Genomic DNA, 18,543 nt, shown 5'->3' on the forward strand with positions numbered 1-18,543 from the left:
TGCTTCTGCCTCATCCAGGGGTGTGCTGACACATGCACGGTTATGTCGTGGTATACGGGGTATGGTAGTGGAACCATCCAGGTTCATGTTGGCTGGTTTAAAACGATCTCCACAAATACATTCAGGTTTACCCTTCCTATCTACAATATATTTCTTTTGCCCAGTTCCAAAACGCAGAACAGGCCATTGTAAGGGGATGTTGATGTGAGTCATGGCAAACTGAAATGGCGAGGTCAACTGGAACTCAGGAGTGCTGTACGCCATAATGAGAAGTGAGAATAGGTGTAAAAGAATTGAGTTTACTGAGGAGCGCAGAATGCTGTTGAGACACTGAGCAGGAATAAGATCACCCAACACCTGTAGTGGCTGCCCATACACCAACTCAGATGAGGTCCCCTTTCGGAGCATATTGAGCCCTGGTAGGACACACGGGGGAGGATTGTGCCAACACTCGACCTTCAGAGCAGCCTTTAAGGAATGGTGAAAATGTTCATATAGGCCAGGGGTGGGCAAACTTTTTGACTTGTGGGCCACAAAGGGTTCTAAAATTTGACAGGGGGGCCGGACCAGGAGCAGATGGACAGAGTGTTTTGGTAATACACCTCATAAGAGAAAATAAAATATCATGGGATATGTAGAAAACATGTGCTTTAATTTTAATTGAAAATGAACAAATGTATTACAACAAAATATCTGTCTTTGAAGTCCCATGGTATTTAGCTATTTATTGAAATGACTTTTAAAACACTGAAAATTAAATGAATAAAGTACAGCTTTTTTTAATAGTAACAGTTATTATTTTAAAGCACTGAAAATTCTGTTATCCTTCAAGATATTATCATCATCACTCTCCTCCTGACTGTCTTTATTTCAAAAACGGTAGGAGATGCAGATCTACTTGTCCTGCTCCTTCTTATTCAATCGTCCCCTGTGCCAAAACTCAACAACGACCAGCACAAGGACAGAACAGTGACAGTGCGTCAGTATGCGGAGCGCGTTATTTGGTCTGGAGCGCATTTTTTATTTTGAGAACGTACGTGCACCTGCGCACTACTCATGTCCATCACTTAACAGAAATGACATGTAACATGTAAGGCTTATTGAAAAAAGTATTTTCAAATGCATTTTTTACATAACACAACGAAGAAACTTATTTTTAATTTCAGTGGGAACAGTGTTGTTGGTCTCCCTTTTTAGCCAGCGCATCAAAGTCTGGATTTAGTTTTGTTGTGGCGATTCTCAGGATGGATCTGAGGTGTTGGTCAGTTAACTTGGATCTGTGGCTGGCTTTGTTGATGTTCATGACGCTGAACGCCTGTTCACACAAATAGGTCGAGCCGAACAAAGAGTAAAGCGCAAATGTGGAGTAACACGCTGCACCTCAACAAAGGTCAATGTATATAGAGTGCGTCATCTATTGGGAAAACGCCAGAATTGCGGGGAAAAAACGTTAACAAGGTTTATTAATATAATTTCATCAAGTTCAGCGGGCCGGATTAAAAAGCTTAACCGGCCGCATATGGCCCCCGGGCCGTAGTTTGCCCATGCCTGATATAGGCCATTGGACTGCGGGTGATATGCTGCAATTTAACACCATTGGAGCCCAGAGGTTTGATGTGAATTGGGGACCACTGTCAGAAGAAATATCTGATGGGATGCCAGACTGAAAGACCCAGGTGTTGAAGGCCCAAACCATGTCTGCAGCTGTCATCAACACAAGAGGGACAACCTCTAGCCACCTGGTGGGACAGTCCACCATGGTAAGAAGGTGTTTGAAAATTCACATAAGCTGTTGTGAATTCCAAAATGCAGGCCAGATGGCATTGCTGCTGTGCACCAGGCGCACCAGTAGGATTGCATTTGAAAGAGCTGATTTAGTATTATCACATGCTCTGGTCATGTCCCCTGACTGATCAAACATGTAATTGTGGCATTGCTTTTATGAGCTCGATACAAGGACAGCATAAGTTCAGCAGCTCGTGAAATGAAACAGTGGTAGAAATTCACCATACCTAAAATCTCTTGCAGTGGAAAAGTCATACTGGTGGCAACCTTTGACATGTCATACCTTATTAGGAGTTGTGGTGGCTGAGAAAGTCAATAGTAGATAACCTGAACTGGCATTTAGTGGGGTTATTAATCACCCCATATTGGCTTAAGAGCTTGAAATGTGTGCAGAGATGTAATAAGTGTTTGGTTTCGGATGTGCTGGTGTGCCTTCCAGGTAAAATAAAGAAAATCTAAGTCTTTACACAGAGTCCATCAGCCGTTGAAAAGTCTGTTCTCCATCTTTCAGTCCAAACAGCATGTACAGAAACTCAAACAGGCCATATGGTGTTGTTTCACAGTTTTGGGAGCACCCGCAGTGCACACAGGCACCTCATAATAGACACTGAGGAAAAAAAAAATTATCTTTCCGGCTAACCGTGCTGAAAGTCCTGAACGTGTAGGAGCTGGTATTGAACAGGAGGGGAGGGTAGAGAGAACATTACTCCAATAGTAAAATCTCCAAATAGTTGATCATGTACAGATGGATAAATTGGCTTGCAAAAACAAAATATTAAAACATCAACTATTTTTCTCCTTCCCTGATAAAGCTTGTGGTCTTATGCAAGACAGAATTCTGAACATGTCAATGTTTAAGTGAAAAGTGACAAACCACATGTCAACAACTTCATCAAAAGAAATGTGTGAGAGGAGCGATTACAGTAAACTGTAGACACTATCACTTTCCCACCATTATCTTATCAAAGCACAATCTTCAACATGTTTCTTTTTACATAATATTGTATACAAGACTTTTTTCCAACCTTTATATAACATTGAGAATGTACATTTTATAACAGCAATATTATACCACAGGAATGTAAAAAATATTTTCCCCGGTATATTAAAATGTAAAATTTACATGTATTCAAAAGAAAAATACTTAAAGAATTCTGTGACTACAACATGTGGCTCCTAAGCTTTCTCTTTTTTGGGCCCATGGTTATCAATTTGATTCCAATATGATGATCAATGTGACCATGCATATTTGTGGCACAGGTTATACTTGGTGCCACGTTGCTAAGGTCAGCCAACTGTTGCCAGAGATTCTTAGAATGGCAGATCGTTAAATAACTCAGCGTTCAATGCCAGCACTGTAATACTGGAGTCTGATACTTCCACTAATGAGCTCTCTCGAACTCACACAACTCAAAACATCTCTGTGCTTAGGAGAGACCCCAAACTCCTACCCTGCCACTGCTGTTTAAAATAATAAATTAATTACAGATTAGTTGCTCCAAATCAACAAGTGTTTAGATTGCTCTAATGTTTATCTTACAGTGGTCAATGTCTCCAGCAAGTAGTGTGCCTAGCACTGAAGGCTTTTGTCTTGACTTCGGGGTTTCTGCATGACCTAATTTACCCCAGACATGAGTGTGTTAGTGAAGATACCCCTGATAGTAAAGATAACATGATAACTCATCAGCACAGATAATATTAACAGATACTATGCAGATTAGAGAAAGTTGTTGGGAGGAAGAGAGGATAAATGATAGTGGAAAGGCAGAACTCCCAGCAGTTGGCCACATCCACCAAAGCTGCTCAGGAGGAGGTTCTCACTAAATTCAACCGGCTGAGCACGATGAGGACAACTGTGCCATTCGCTTTCAATGAAATGCTGGACATTATCTTCTATACATCTGGCATCCAGCAGTCTGAAGCTGCAGACTGCTGCAGTATCTAACGGGCTGTCATTCACTGGTGCAAAGATGTAGACAATTGTGCCCCCTATTGAGAAAGACCTGACTGCACACAGTGCTTTGAGATGATGGCGGGCTCCTCCACAGGTGCAGTGCTTCTTGCCACATGTACACTCAGCTGCCCAGCAGCACTTCCTCAATGTCTGTCTACTGTGTGACTATATGTTCAGGTCCTGTGTCCTTGCAGCTCTAATGTTGCTTCCATTTTGCAATAAACATTGTGTTACTTGCATCTGAGCCACTAACACAGACCAAGGGCTTCCTGATGATGGTAGACCTCTAAACTGTTGAATTGGTCAATAAAGCCAACAGCCAGCTAATTGATAGACACCTGGTGTCCACTTTATTTGGTATGCACGTTCATGCAAATATCTAATCAAGCCATCACGTGACAGCAACTCAATGCATAAAAGCATGGTAATGAGGTTCAGTTCAAACATCAAAATGGGAAAGAAATGTGATCTAAGTAACGGACTGTGGAATGATTGTAGGTACCAGACAGGGTGGTTTGAGTATCTCAGAACCTGCTGATTTCCCGGGATTTACACACGTAACAGTTTAGCATTTATGGCAAATGGTGCAAGAAACAACAAGCTGCCAGTGCACAGCACTCCTTTGGGCAAAAAAAGTGTTTTGTTAATGAGAAAGGTCAGAGGAGGATAGCCAGAGTGGTTCAATCTGATAGGAAGATGACAATAACTCAAATAACCACACTTTACAACAGTGATGTGCGGAAGAGTATGTACGATATGTCAAAACCTCAAGTGGATGGCCTCAGCAGCAGAAAACCACCAGCATGCTCTCAGTGACCACTTTATAGGTGCAGGAGTTAACTAATAAAGAGGCCACTAAGTGTATAACTGCCATGTTGCTACATAAAATGCAACCAAGCAAATTTGCATATTCTTCCAAAAGTGGTTTGAAAAATAAATTAACAATTTTCCTTTCATTGAAGGAGAAAATGAACAACTTTCATCAAAAGAATTGCTAAGAAATAAAATTCTATGTTGCTGCTGTAGGTGACTTAAATAACAAGCTGGTGTGGATATCATCACAAGCCCAGTTGCTTCTTTGCCATCACAGCTGTCCATTCTGTTGACATAGGAGCCAAGAATAGAAATATCTGTAGACTAATTGTAGATTAATCACCCATATTTCAAAGGGATACTGCAAGAAGTTTAGTCTTTGACTTACCCAGGCACAAGGTTGCAGTCACAAGTTGCAGTAACATCATTTCTTAGCTGAAGGGAACCTGAAATGTACAAAATGAAATAAAGACAACCAAGTTGCATATTGCCATTCAGGTAAAAAAATTGTTTAAATTAATTTGGAGCAGAACATAATCTAACAGAGTGAGAATAATTTCTACAAAGAAAATACATGCAAAATTTAAATGTTTAAATTTGGAAAACACCAGCAGCTTCAGTGAACTAATTCATTCAAAAGATTCACACACTTCTCCCTTTTGGCATTGGCCAATTCGCTATGCTGCCTGCTTTGCACACAATATCAATATCCTCACAATTTTTGCTGAAATGTTTTGATTGGTATAGCTCTGATATTGAAACATATGGCCAAAAATCTAAGCTCCCACTCTTCAAAATGAGTCTGCAGATCCAGTAATAATGGCAATGCCTTGATATTCTTACCAGCATCTTGCTATTTTAAAATAATCAAAGGGGAATTGTCTCAATCCTAAGTATAAAGAAAAATTAGGTCAAAAATATTGCTGAGAGATTTTCCACTGAATGATTTAAAAATCGTAGAAATCAATTATTAGCATGTAATTCTCTCTGACTTATTTCTAGTTACGTGTGGCAGGGAAAACTCTGATTATCCATGATTCCCATTAGTTCCATAGCTTTTAGTACAATTTCTGTTGACAAATGAATTATTTCCCCCTAATTATATATAGTGATCCTTAAAACAAGTTTCTTTGAATTGATATGTTCACTTATGCTCAGTGTGCATAATAGCTGGTGGAGATCTGCAAGCCATAATCATAAGTTAAAAATGGGTCCACCACAGTACATCATCCCAGTGCAACATTACAGAACTGAAATTGATAGATTATATCCACCAAAATAATTCCCTACTACAGGAACACTTTACAGAGTTTTTACACTTTGCATGAACAGCGTCACAGGGAAACATTGTGGACTGGAGCCAAGCTTCTCAGTCAAAAAGAAGAGGTCTGATAAAGAATTTTATTAATGCCCCACATATTTTTTAAAACAAGATTCACAATAATACATAGTAAGGACATTTGCATGTAGTAACTAGGCACAAGTTCAAAATTTCCCTTTTCTGGTTTACAACACATCTGTTTTCTTTCTATGTTATTATCACTAGATCATAGGTTTAGAGAGTGCAATTAGAGATTGCTGATAACCTGTAAATACATAATTAAATAACACTAAAACATTGGACCCCAATTTGATATAAGTGGAATTAATAGTCCTTTCTGTCAAATTGTCAAACTTTGGCCGAACAATTCTCCAACAAATATTCTGGCCTTATATTACATTGCTCAGAAATTACCACCTGAAATAAATTGCATACTTGTACCATCTGAATTGCCAGCAAAGCAGCAAACCGACACCATTTAATGCTTTGAACAAATTATTTTAGTCACACATCGTCTGGCTGTTGAATCAACCTGAAACACTCCATTGATCAATGTAGAAATCGTCCTGTGTCTAATACAGTTGAACCTCTAATTTTTAATTGCCCAGAGTTGACCCTTGGAAGCCTGTTGTTAAAACTATTCATAAAGAAACTCTAAGGTGAAGTTTTATTTGAGAGTGACTACAAAAGTCAAGGAGGAATCTATGATGCGTGTTGGTTTAAGCTCTGGTGCGTTAGTGTCTTCTACTGCCTGAGTGCAGGTAAATTCACATGTAGTCAGTTATAAGGTAATCTATATGATAAATTTGTAGCTGGTAAAAGACCATAAAATGAAACAGAAAAACAAAAACAGCTCATCCATTGTGCCTCAATGGCAATCTGCTGCATTGTTTTCTTACATAATCTTTTGTAACTACAGTATAAAACATCCCCAAATGTTATTTCTTGTGCGTAATGGAGTTCATGATCCAAACTAACAGATTGCTTCTCCTGCCATATAGAGGTACAGTCATTAACAAAAGTTTAACAAAGTTCACTCCCGATTTACGCTGAGTAATATTCGAAGTTTGACATTGAGCAGCCCACACTGTATACTACTACTACTACTACTGAAATCACTGGAACTCAATGACTAGATGTTGAAGCAAATAAATTACATGTCCACGTGTACTTTATTTTTCTGGTTCTTTATTGCGTTCTCTAAACATTTAACAATTGTTGCTCTTGAGACTTTTTAAAATATTACTTCCAGTTGAGGAGTTATATGCAGAATTAAAAGGGCTAAAACCGAACCGACTTACTTGCAGCTTGGCTAATAATGTTGCAAAGATAACTAATGTCGAGCTTGTTACATGGGGAAGGATGCCTAGCAAAGATCCGGGTATGTATGTGATAACGAATGTACAACAGCTGCCCCACACTCTACTGTACTCTCGTGCTCAGCTGATTGCAGGTTTTCCCAGAATCTGTGAGCGGGGACTGTTTTGTCAACCGAGCGACGCAAGCTCGCTAATAAACAGTACAGTATGTACTTTTTAAATAAAATGTGTTTGACACTTATTTCCGGGTCTGGACCTAAAGACCTCTGGTAGAGAGGCAGATGGACATCTTGGCGCAGCAGCGAGCAGGTCCCAATGTGTAGACCTCTCGCCAAAACTGAATAAGTGGACGAACGGACCGTTTGGGGGTAAATCAAAGACGAACGGGCCCACAAGGTAAGCTTTAACCTTGGATCCTCTCTGCTCTCTGACTATTTTGTTTGTTCCCTCATTTTGGCAGGAAGGGCCCAAAGGGAATAAAGAGGTTCGAGTCCCCCGGAATACGATGGGTGCGCACCTTAACAAAGAGGGGGTGGGGGAGTAGTTCGTTACAGAAAATAATGTACAAATATCCAGACAATGAAGAGAAACTGAGACAGATGTCATTTGAATTGTCTAAACATCTGGGGAAAGACAATTGGCCTGCAGGAGGAAACATCTGATTTAAATTTAATATGGAAAGGGAAGGCAGGGAAAGAGTAAGGCCGCCTGATTGGCCCATGGCGACAAGAGGCAAAAATAAAAGAAGAAAGACATAAATTAAATCGTTGGACCGATAACGCTAAGCGAAGAGGGTTAGATGTACGTGATAAAAGAGGCAAACCTAGGAGCTGGCAAGAGTTGAGAGCGATTTGTGAAGAATGGTGTAAGGGATGAAAACAGACAAAGGAGATGGAGAAAGAAATTTTATCAGAGACAAAACATTCTGGCCATTGAAGAATAAATAAAGGGAAAAGGGAAACGGAAAATAAAAACAATTCTGGGGCACCCCGCCTTTATTCAGACATACCGACCGATTCCCAAAACGATACTGATGATGATTGGGAATGGGTAAGGCGATCTAATAATCCCACCGTACTACCTACAACTGCATCGGTGCCTGTTTTGCCACGGTCAGGTTCCCGACCCCAATATGGTTCTCCCCCTGGTGCCCCAGTCGCCAACTCGACAGTCATTGTATCGTCACCGACCGATGTAGTTCCTCCGGAACGGTTGGGAAGCCCAATACCCGTTTCTGCCCGCACACGCAGTCAGCTTGGACCTCTCCCGGACTAGACCTCTGAACAAGGGCCATTGGTTTTACCGGGACCGATACAAACTCTGTATCAATTGCCCATAAGGACGGTTCATAACCCAGAAACCGGACCACCTACTATGCAAATCCATAAGCGCTGGACCCCTTCCGGACTCTGTGATTACTGAATGCCGCCCCGACAAAAAAGGTCAAGCCCAAGGGTTCTGTGATTATTTAAGAATTGTCCTGACTATCCCGCTAACTCCCGAGATTTGTTTTCCCACCCCCGGCTATGGCCACCCTTACTTCTACTGATCAGACACGATTCACTACTTGGCCTGGACATGACAACTACGACCAGTTAAGCGCGACCTGTCAAACTAAACCGCGGATGAATGAGGATACATTGGACGCCTTGTCCCACGTTCTGGCCATCTCCATAAATCTAACAGTGTAAACCCAGGAACGGTGAGACCCCTGATCATTTCCAGAATGTTTATTCTGCATGATCGGGAGGTCAGCTGCACGCAGCAGGCAGGGAACCCGTCCCACAGTACGGTGTCTCCTCCTCCAAGCCCTGCCGGGCAAGGTGGCCGACAGAGTTAAAGTCAACAATAAGAACAGGTTAGAATCCACCCAAGCTCCAAAAAGCCATTTTAAATGAGTTAGTAGTTCACAAAGTATTTCTAGGAAAGCTGTAAATCCGACTGACGTTCGTTATTTAGCATTGTAGCTGTATTAGCAATCTTTGGCCTTGTCAGAAAGAAATGTCCAGTTCAGTCTTTCAAAGCAAACCACAGAGGCCATCTAAAGGGAGAAACGTTCATTAAAATTTTCAGTGGGTGGCTGGAGCAATCTACTATATTTTAATATTTGTTTTCTTTCCTTGTGAGGAAAGGTTGATTTTTGATTTTGTCCAATTCTGAACAATATAAGCACACTACATTATAATATTTTTTTTAAAAAATCTAGTGTGTTAGTTTGTCAGAAATAAATATTTATTTGTTTTTAAAAGTTTTATAACCCCATTGTTAATACACTACGCTGACTCAGATGCGTAAATTCCTGGGCCTTGTCAATTCCCGCCACACTAGGTATGAGGTCCTTCTCCTACAGAACCTCCTTCTCCATTTTTTTCCCGTTCTACTGTGAACCCAGCCACCTTTTTAAAATGCCCACCTGAGCGTCTGGATTCACTACCCCATGACCGTGTAGCCAATTGACTTAAGTCCGACCTGGCATGACTGACGTCCCCCTCGCTAACCCGGACTTAGTCTTCTATGGAGGTGGGATCTCCTTTATAGACAACCAAGGCCAGGTTATGCTCTTGTTTCCGACATAGAAACCGCGGAGTCCGCTTCCTTTCTTTCTCCTCACTCAGCGAAGCTAGCTGAACTCTTTGCACGCACTGGAGCATGCATCCTAGCCATTGGAAAATCGGCCATTATTTTTACCGACTGTAGATGTGCCTTTGGAGTCGCCAACTTTGGAAAACTAGGGGTTATGTTAGCTCCTCTAGTATGCCCAAGACTAATAAAACTTACATTGACAACCCTTTGTCCGCCACCTTGTCTTCCTTCACAATTGGCCATTATTAAATGCTCTTGCACGCGCTAGAGATTGACCGTGGAAACAACAGAGCTGTCTCGAATGCGAAACAAGCTGCCCTTATTGTTCCCCAAATGACGAATCGCCGGGTTAAAAATGAATCCCCCGTTTCCGAATCAAAGGGTATGGCTGGAATTGAGGATGTGCGTGTTTTACAGAGGGACGCCTCTGGAACAGAGAAAGCCACCTGGGAATCGGCTGGATTTTTTTATTCATCGACGAGGACCTTTGGCTTATTCCTGCCCGTCAGGTCTGCGTACCAAAACTATACTGGGCTATAGTGTAGATTCTGTACATACCAATACTCACCTTGGCAAGGAAGGAATGGTAGGGCAATGTTTGGAATCATGGTAGAGCCAGGACCTGGAGAAAGTAGCAGAGAATGTTACTAGACAATGTCTGATATGCCAAGAACATAATCCAGGAAAAGGCACCCCATGCCTAAAGGCATATATCCTGTTGCCAAGATCCTCTTTCTGCCAACTACAACTTGATTTTATTGAATTACCGCATGAGCACTGATATGTCTTGTCTTGTAATTCTTGGTATTTTTAGAAGATAGATTGAAGCATATCCTACCACAGGTAACAAAGCCAGTACTGTGGTGTGTATTTTCTTGAAAGAAATCATTCCCAGATTTGGGGTACCAGAGCAAGTTGTTTCTGACATTGGCCCTCATTTTGTGGGCAAGATTAATAGCCAACTATGCCAGGCTCTGGGTATTAAACAGGCATTCCATTGCCCCCACAGACCTCAGGCCACCAGCCTGAATGAAAGGGCTAATGAGATACTGAAAAACAAATTGGCTAAACTAGGACAAGAAATCAGTCAAAATTGGCTCAAAGTGCTACCTATAGTCTTGCTCCAGATGAGAACTCATTATCAGAACAAACATGGTCTGTCAGCAGCCAAAATAGTATACAGCAGTCTGTTAAGAACACGCTGGAAAACTGGTTTGCTGACCCCAAAATTACCCGAGATGGACCTGAATCAAATGTCGAATGAAATTATAGGGTATATCCTGGCACTAACCAAATCTCTCCAGGTCTTGCATTGGCAAGTGAAGGAGGGCCACCAAGAAGGAAAGGAGCTGGAAAATGAACATTGAGTCCACCCAGGAGACTTTGTTCTTGTAAAGAACCATTGTAGAAGGAGGCTTGAGCCTCACTGGCAAGGACCCAACCAAGTGTTACAGACCACTTCAATGGCAGTCAAGCTACAAGGACTTCCAAAATGAACATATCTAGGACACGTCAAACGTGTGCATTCATGACTAAACTATTACTGTCTATACTTGTAATCTTAAGCACTTGTATTGTAGTGGCCAAGCCAAACACCTTTCTGTTGCTTTGCCATGGTTATGCTGGGAAAATTAACTCATCTGCCTGCTGGGTGTGTGCAGCGATTCCTCCCCATGGGAACATAAGTGTTGGCCTAATAGCCATTCTGCTGAAGAGCAGTGAACAAGAGTCAGTCTCGGCCTTTTCTAATGTCACTCAGACTAGAGAGGCCCAAAATTGCACCAGTGATAAGATGGGAGACTGTGGATGCCACTGCTTTGATGATTGGTACATTCGTTTCCCCCACTCCCCAGAAAAAAGCCATCCGATGGGAAGGTCAGACATCATGGCCCTCCACCATTGTCAGATCTGACCAACCAATGAATACTATCTGCTACTGTAATTACAAAGGTAAGGGGATTTACTTTCTGGGCAATAGCACCTGTGCCATTTATACAACAGCCAAACCACCACACCCCCTGAACAGAACTCAATGAGTTTACGGGGAAAGGGCCAACTTGTGGCTCCCAGGAGAGACAGATAGCCGATGGGACCTAGTACCCTACATGTGAATGCTGAAAATCCTGGACCAGCACCCTTCCCTCCTACGGCAAAAGTGAGGAATCTCACTACCTGAGCGCTTATGGATGACGGCTTTCCTCTTCTACAGGGCAGCAGCAACTCAAGGGAAATCATCAACCTGGCCACAGTTTTGGAGGAAATGGGCAATCGTACCACTAAGACCATGGATGGTGTCCAGGATAAGATGAGGGCCATCACCACTGAAATGATGGTGCTATGACAGACTGTTTTGCAGAACTGAATGGCCCTTGATTTTGTGTTTCCCTCAGACATTGCAGCTACAACACTCCAGCCAGACATAGTCCTGTGGTCCACAACAGCCAAGCTGGCATATGTTGTGGAATTGACAGTACCATGGGAAGATGGTGTTGAAGAAGCTTATGAGAGGAAAAAGACCAAGTACTCTGAACTGACAACTGAAGCTGCTCAGAATGGCTGGAAGACCAAGATTTTCCCTGTAGAAGTGGGATGCAGGGGATTTGTTGCTACATCTACAATCAGTCCATTGAAGAAGATGGGGGTGAGGGGTGTCTCCCTCCAACAAGCAATCAAGTCCTTGTCAAATGCAGCAGAAGAAAGCAGCAATTGGATTTGGATTAAAAGGAAAGACAACAACTGGGCTGCAAGATGAAGACAGGAGGGTACGGAACTGAGGGGGGTGTATCTGGGACACCAAGTAGCACCGTTGAACCCTCTGAAGACATCATGGGCTTATCAACGGAATGTCAAAGGAGGGTGCCCACCTGATGACCCCAATGATGTAGCTACCCTCCTCATCACCACTCCAAGCCTACTGCCAACATCGAGAGTGCCGACTTTATCATAGGGATTGAAACATCAAGTCCTATTAACTCTACTGGCTGAAAAAGGAGGCACATGTGCCGTTACAAGACAAAAGTGCTGCACCAACATCCCAGCAGAGAACATGACCTCTCTCTCTGTTCACATTCAAAATAACGTAAATAACAGAAAATCAGGGCTGACCTTCATGGCTTTAGCTCAAAAGGAGGATTGTAGTCCTTCAGTAGCATCTTCGCAGGATGGAGCAGTATACTGCTACAGTATGCTATAGTATACATAACAATCAGAGTATGTATGTGATAAAAAATGTATAACAGCTGCCCCACACAGTACTTAGGTGCTCACTTGATTGCAGATTTTCCCAGGCTCTGTGACCAGGGGCTCTGTTTTGTCAAGTGAGTGATGCAAGCTTGCTAATAAACAGTATGTACTTTTAAGTAAACCGTGTTTGACAATTATTCCCTGGGTTGAACCTACAAGGTAATGGGGCAATAGCAACAAAGTAGGCAGGCACATTAATAAGGACACAAGACAAGAGTCAACTGTGTAAAGCTTCAGATGGAAAAATGTATATATACAGACTTTCTCCAAAAAATAGAACTTAAGGGTCCATTTGTTCAGACTATTCTCAAAGTTGAAAATGAGAGGGGTAATCAGAATTAATAGCTGAATAATGTCCATCAGGGATTGAAAAGCCTGTAGATTGGAGGAGGAAAGAGTGACACAAAGGAAGAACGTCCAGCTACAATAACTTACGCATGTAGTTAGTTACCTGAAGAGGAGGAGTTGTAGTATAACCAAAGGAGCAGGATATAGAAAGAAAGACCAGAGAATGCTAGCCCTTCATTTAGGATGGGCGACAAAAATAAGTTAGTCAAAACAGCATTTTGGATGGGGCTTCAAATTCTGCAAGAATTAACTACACAAAAGTATAAGGACAATATAAAGTGAGAAGAGATAACTGCAGAATCTGTTTCATTTGCTGAACAGGGAGAAAAGAGTATTGGAGGAACCTATCTAGATCTTGAGGAAAAGGCTCACATTTTGTTTAATACTTATATTAGAAGAGAGGAGGGAGAGAAAGGTTTTACTGGTAGCACAACGAAAACATGGATCCCTCAGAAGACAAAATTGCAAGAAACTGGAGAGCAATTAACTTGATATATTTTAAGGAAGCAATGTCCCTGTGGTGCTTAAAAAACAAATAGCATTCGATTTAAATATTTTCAGAGATATAGACAATTTTTTTAAAAAAACAGATGCAATGCTCTTAAGTACCCAAATGGAAATCAAGAACAAGAAAAACCACAAAATTTATCATCATTTACGTGGAAATAGAATTGTCTAAATGTAGTGGGGGAAGATTGTGTGCTAGCAATGAAATTGTTTTGAATGTTTCTACTATTAGCAAGTTTAATTTCAGAATTTAAATAATATATTTCAAATACACATTGACATGCCCCAAACATTAGATCATCTCCTAAAAACACAAAAGATACTGCAGATGCTAGAAATCCAGAGCAACACACACTTCTCTGGAAGGAGAAATCGACGCTGTTCTGTAAAAATGTTATTCCCTTTTTTTCAGTTTCTTCGTCTCCATCGCATTTGTTCCCTGGATGATGCTTTCCTTTCCAGGACATCAGAGAATTCCTGCATCTTCAAAGAACGGGGTTTCCCCTCCTTCACTGTTGATGCTACCCTCACCTGCATCTCCTCCACTTCCTGGACATCCGTGTTCACCCCATCTTCCTGCTGCCTTAACAGAGAGACTTCCCCTTGTCCTCACCTACCATCCCAGAGTCTCCACATCCAAGACATTCTCCGCAACCTCCACCATCTTCAAAGAGATCCTGCCACCAAACACACCTTTACTTCCCCTCACTCTCCACAGGGATTCCCTTGTCCAATCATCCCTCCCCATGAGTCTTAAAATTGATGCATCATCAATAACTCACTCTGAGATGTAAAGGCGAGATATCGGCTTTTATTGACTGGAAGAAGGAACAAGCAGTGGTTGACCACCATACTACATCTTGGAGACTGAGAGGCCGGGCTCGGGCCCCAATCGCCTTTATACCGGGGTCTGTGGGAGGAGCAACAGTCTGTGGGAGGAGCCACAGGAGAAGTCAGCGGGGGGCGTGTTCAGACAGGTATATGTAGTTCACCACATTCACCTCCCCTTTGTTTTAAAAAGAGTCCCCATGTGGCGACGTTTCTTACAGGTTAAATCTATCAGGTGGTGGAATCTGTCGCTGTGATTGCACAGGCGCCGGTGATGGTGATTGCACAGGAGATGGTGGTTGTGCTGGTTCCGGCCTAATTGGAGGTCTCAGCCCACTAGGCATCAGTGATCCCTCACGCGTGTGCGAGGCACCTGGTATATGCAGGTGCGAGACGCTCAGTATAAGAGTGTCGTGAGGAGTCTGTGTAGGGCTCGGTGTGCGCGGTGTCACCATGGGTACAGGGTTCATAGTTACCATGGAGTGTTCGTGGTAGTGGTCTGTTGCTCCTGCGGGCGCCAGGTCGCAGATGGAGACCGTGTCCTCCCGCCCATCAGGTAAGACCACGTAGGCATGTCTCCCTCCTAGCACTTAACCACCCCCCCACCCCATGCGACAGAATGCTACTCCAGCCATTCACATCCTCCTCCACCTCCCTTCTGAGCCCCAAACTGTCCTTCCAGGTGAGGCAACACTATACCTGTGAATCTGTTGGGGTTGTCTATCATATCTGGTGCTCTCGTTGTGGCCCCTTCTATATTGGTGAGACAATGTAAATTGGGAGACTGCTTTGTGGAGCACCTCCTCTTCATTCACCAAAAGCAGAATTTCCTGGTGGCCAACCATTTTAATTCCTATTCCTATTCTGACGTGTCTGTCTATATCCTCCCTTCTTGCTACGATGAGGCCACTCTCAGGGCGGAGGAGCAGTACCTCATAATCCATCTGGGTAGCCTCCAACCTGATGGCATAAACATTGATTTCTCCTTTCGCTAAAAATTTCCTTTCCACTTCCCTCTTCTTTTATTCCTCCTGATGACTTCTTACCTCTTCTTTTCTCCTCACCTGGCTTTCTCCTCACCTGGCTATCGCCTCCCCTGATGCTCCTCCTCCTGCCCTTTCTCCCACGGTCCACTCACCTCTCCTATCAGATTCCTTCTTCTCCGGCCCTTTACCTTTCCCACCCACCTGAGGTTGTCCTCTTTCCCTCCCCACCCCACCTGCCTTTTTATTCAGGCATCTTGCCATTTCCTTTCCAGTCCTGATGAAGGGTCTGGGCCTGAAACATTGACTGTTTACTCATTTTCATAGAAGCTGCCCAGCCTGCTGAGTTCCTCCAGCAGTCAGTTTGTGTAGATCGTCTCCTGTTACAGGTAGAAATACATCTTCATAATTGATTGCAAGAAAGCCAAAACTGCACAAATAGCAAGGTTGATTTTAATATAATTAATCTCACACACTGGATTACTGTAAAAGTAAACCATATCTTCAAGTTCTCACAGATTATCCTCCAATATCAAGGAAGAAAAATTGGTAAGAAATGTATGCAGAAATGAGAACCAGCATCAGGGCATTACTGTCATCAGGAATACTTCAGACAGCCCAAAGCTTACTGGAACATTAACATACTAAAATAAATTATGGATGGTCATACCCATTGGAAAATCTAGCGAACCCCTGCCTAAACCAGTTGGGAGAGATCCATCTGTTGGGGGATAGGTTTAAGAGAGGCTGAGAGACAGGAAGGACGCATGGGGCTAATAGTAGCCAGAGGCACCGCGATCAGAAATCTAAAATACTGCAAGGATAGATCTATCTGCCCCTCGAAAGATGACAGTGACAGATTACTCCACTCAATTTCAATTTTTGAGCAGAGGAATTATTGCCCCATACCTATCACAAGTGGGAATCTGGATATTTAGTAGCTGATGACTTTCGATCTGACAATAACTTCAAATAAATACTAATACCAATATTTGCTCAACAAAATGACAGCAGTTAAAATCAATTTCGCTTGCTTAAATATACCCAAAGCTATTAATCCATTGTGAAAGCCAGCCGAGTTATCAAGTTGTTTGGAAACACTTGCTCAACTTTTTCCAGTGTTCAGAATTGGCATATATCTTCAGCGGGCGGTTTCGTCTCCTTTCGGATTCCGATTTGCATTCATTGATCTACCAGCATTAAAAAATGCACTAGAATTGAAGCTTTGACTACTGTAAACAAATTAAAAACGCGTGAGTGATCTTATCTTCGGCTTGCTTGTATTCACAATTATATTCTGCTAAAATGTTACAATGTAAAGCAAGGCGTGGCCTTTAAAAACAAGTTTTCGGCAAAACTTTACCTGCAGACGTAGAATAGTGTAACTAGCACGGAGCTATGCAAAAAGCACGACAGCGCTAACGGGCCAGCACTGATGTGCAGAGAGTTTGGCCCTTCTTACACTCAAAAACAAGAGGGTGATGCCATCCATTGCACGAATCAGTATTCCTCGAAATGCAAACGTCTCTAATCACTCATCATTCTTTATTTGGTATTAACGGATAGAAAGTAAAGCAGATCTTTGAAAGACCAAACTAGATTCTTCACCAAGTTAAATCAGATAAATTTAATCCTAGCAAGTTTCGTTTCACAAACTTTTATACTTCACTTTTCCTGCAAGATCCGAGTGCCCTGCAGACGGTATTTCATATGTCTGACATCTAAAATACGCTCCCCGCTGACAGCTCTCTCTCCAAAAGTAAACGAAAACAGTCTCTTAAAACTTACATGCCGCAGCCCTTATCCCAACTCCTGTCAAAGATTTACAGGCTCCCTCACTGCAAGAATCACTCTGCGAACATCAGGATAACCGTGATAAGAGCCCATGCCGGTACGGCAACTAACAGTCGGGTTGACCGCGACACAGACAGTCGAGAATGCGGCGAGCCTTTCCTCTTACCTCACGGCAGAAGAGCGGCCACGCACAGCCCGTGGCTGGCTGCCCCGAGCCCGGCTGACGTTAATTCACACGTGGCTACTGCACCTCATTCCCGGCACTGAAGAGCAGATTACAACAACTCCGTGTCGACACGGATCAGCAGATGGGCGCTGAGTAATATAGCGAGGAGGTGGGTAGTGACTGCGTCAGACACAGATCCGAGAGGGCAAGAGGTGGGCAATTGCATGAGCCGAATACCTAAGAGGAGGTATGATGAACATATGGGCGATGGAGGGCTTGGGACAGGGACGCTTATCACCGGGCAGAAAGCAAAGAAACTGAGACACGATTCGTGTTATTACGATCAATTGAGGCAAGTTTACACTTTCAGGAGAAGGGCGAGAAGGGGGAAAAAGAAACAAGCCAGTCATCTGAAGCCTTTCAACAACGTGGAAAGAAAATAGATCTGTAAGAGACGAGCATAGGCATCAGTTGGGCACACATGTGATTTAACCCAATCCATAATCAATACAATAATGGGGGAACTGCTATAAAAAGAATGAAATTAGGCAGTGAAGTGTATTACATAGTATGTGCTGTACATAGTAACGGATGTATGAATAATTGCAGGTGCACGACCAAAAGGTAACAAACATCCCTGCGAATTAATTAGTTAATAAGCATCCATAGAAATGATCGGAAAAGCCACGTATCAATCATTTATAGCTTGGATTGGGAGCAATATTCATAGCTGTACAACGGATCAGAAGATTATGCAAAATTCTAACATTAGGAGTTTTGAACAGTTTCAAAAATTTTAACGATAATTTTAATGGCAATGCCTTTTCTGATTTTTTTTTATTAATTTCGCCTTTAAGAGCAAGTATGCGAACAGCGTTTCCACCATTGTTTCCAGGGAG

General features: G+C 42.5%; 1 protein-coding gene across 1 annotated transcript in view; it reads right to left on the bottom strand.

Moving 5' to 3' along the window:
* Positions 1-18,044, bottom strand: part of lepr (leptin receptor) — a 127,761-nt gene extending 109,717 nt beyond the window's left edge. The window contains exons 1-2 of the mRNA XM_059984384.1: positions 17,473-18,044; positions 4,941-4,998 (exon numbers count right to left, since the gene is read on the bottom strand). Of these exons, the coding sequence (XP_059840367.1) occupies positions 4,941-4,980 (40 nt within the window). The 5' untranslated portion in view covers positions 4,981-4,998; positions 17,473-18,044. The remainder of the gene's footprint in view (positions 1-4,940; positions 4,999-17,472) is intronic.
* Positions 18,045-18,543: the final 499 nt, after the last annotated feature.

The sequence above is a fragment of the Hypanus sabinus genome, chromosome 11 (assembly GCF_030144855.1).
Source record: "Hypanus sabinus isolate sHypSab1 chromosome 11, sHypSab1.hap1, whole genome shotgun sequence".
Lineage (NCBI taxonomy): Eukaryota > Metazoa > Chordata > Chondrichthyes > Myliobatiformes > Dasyatidae > Hypanus > Hypanus sabinus.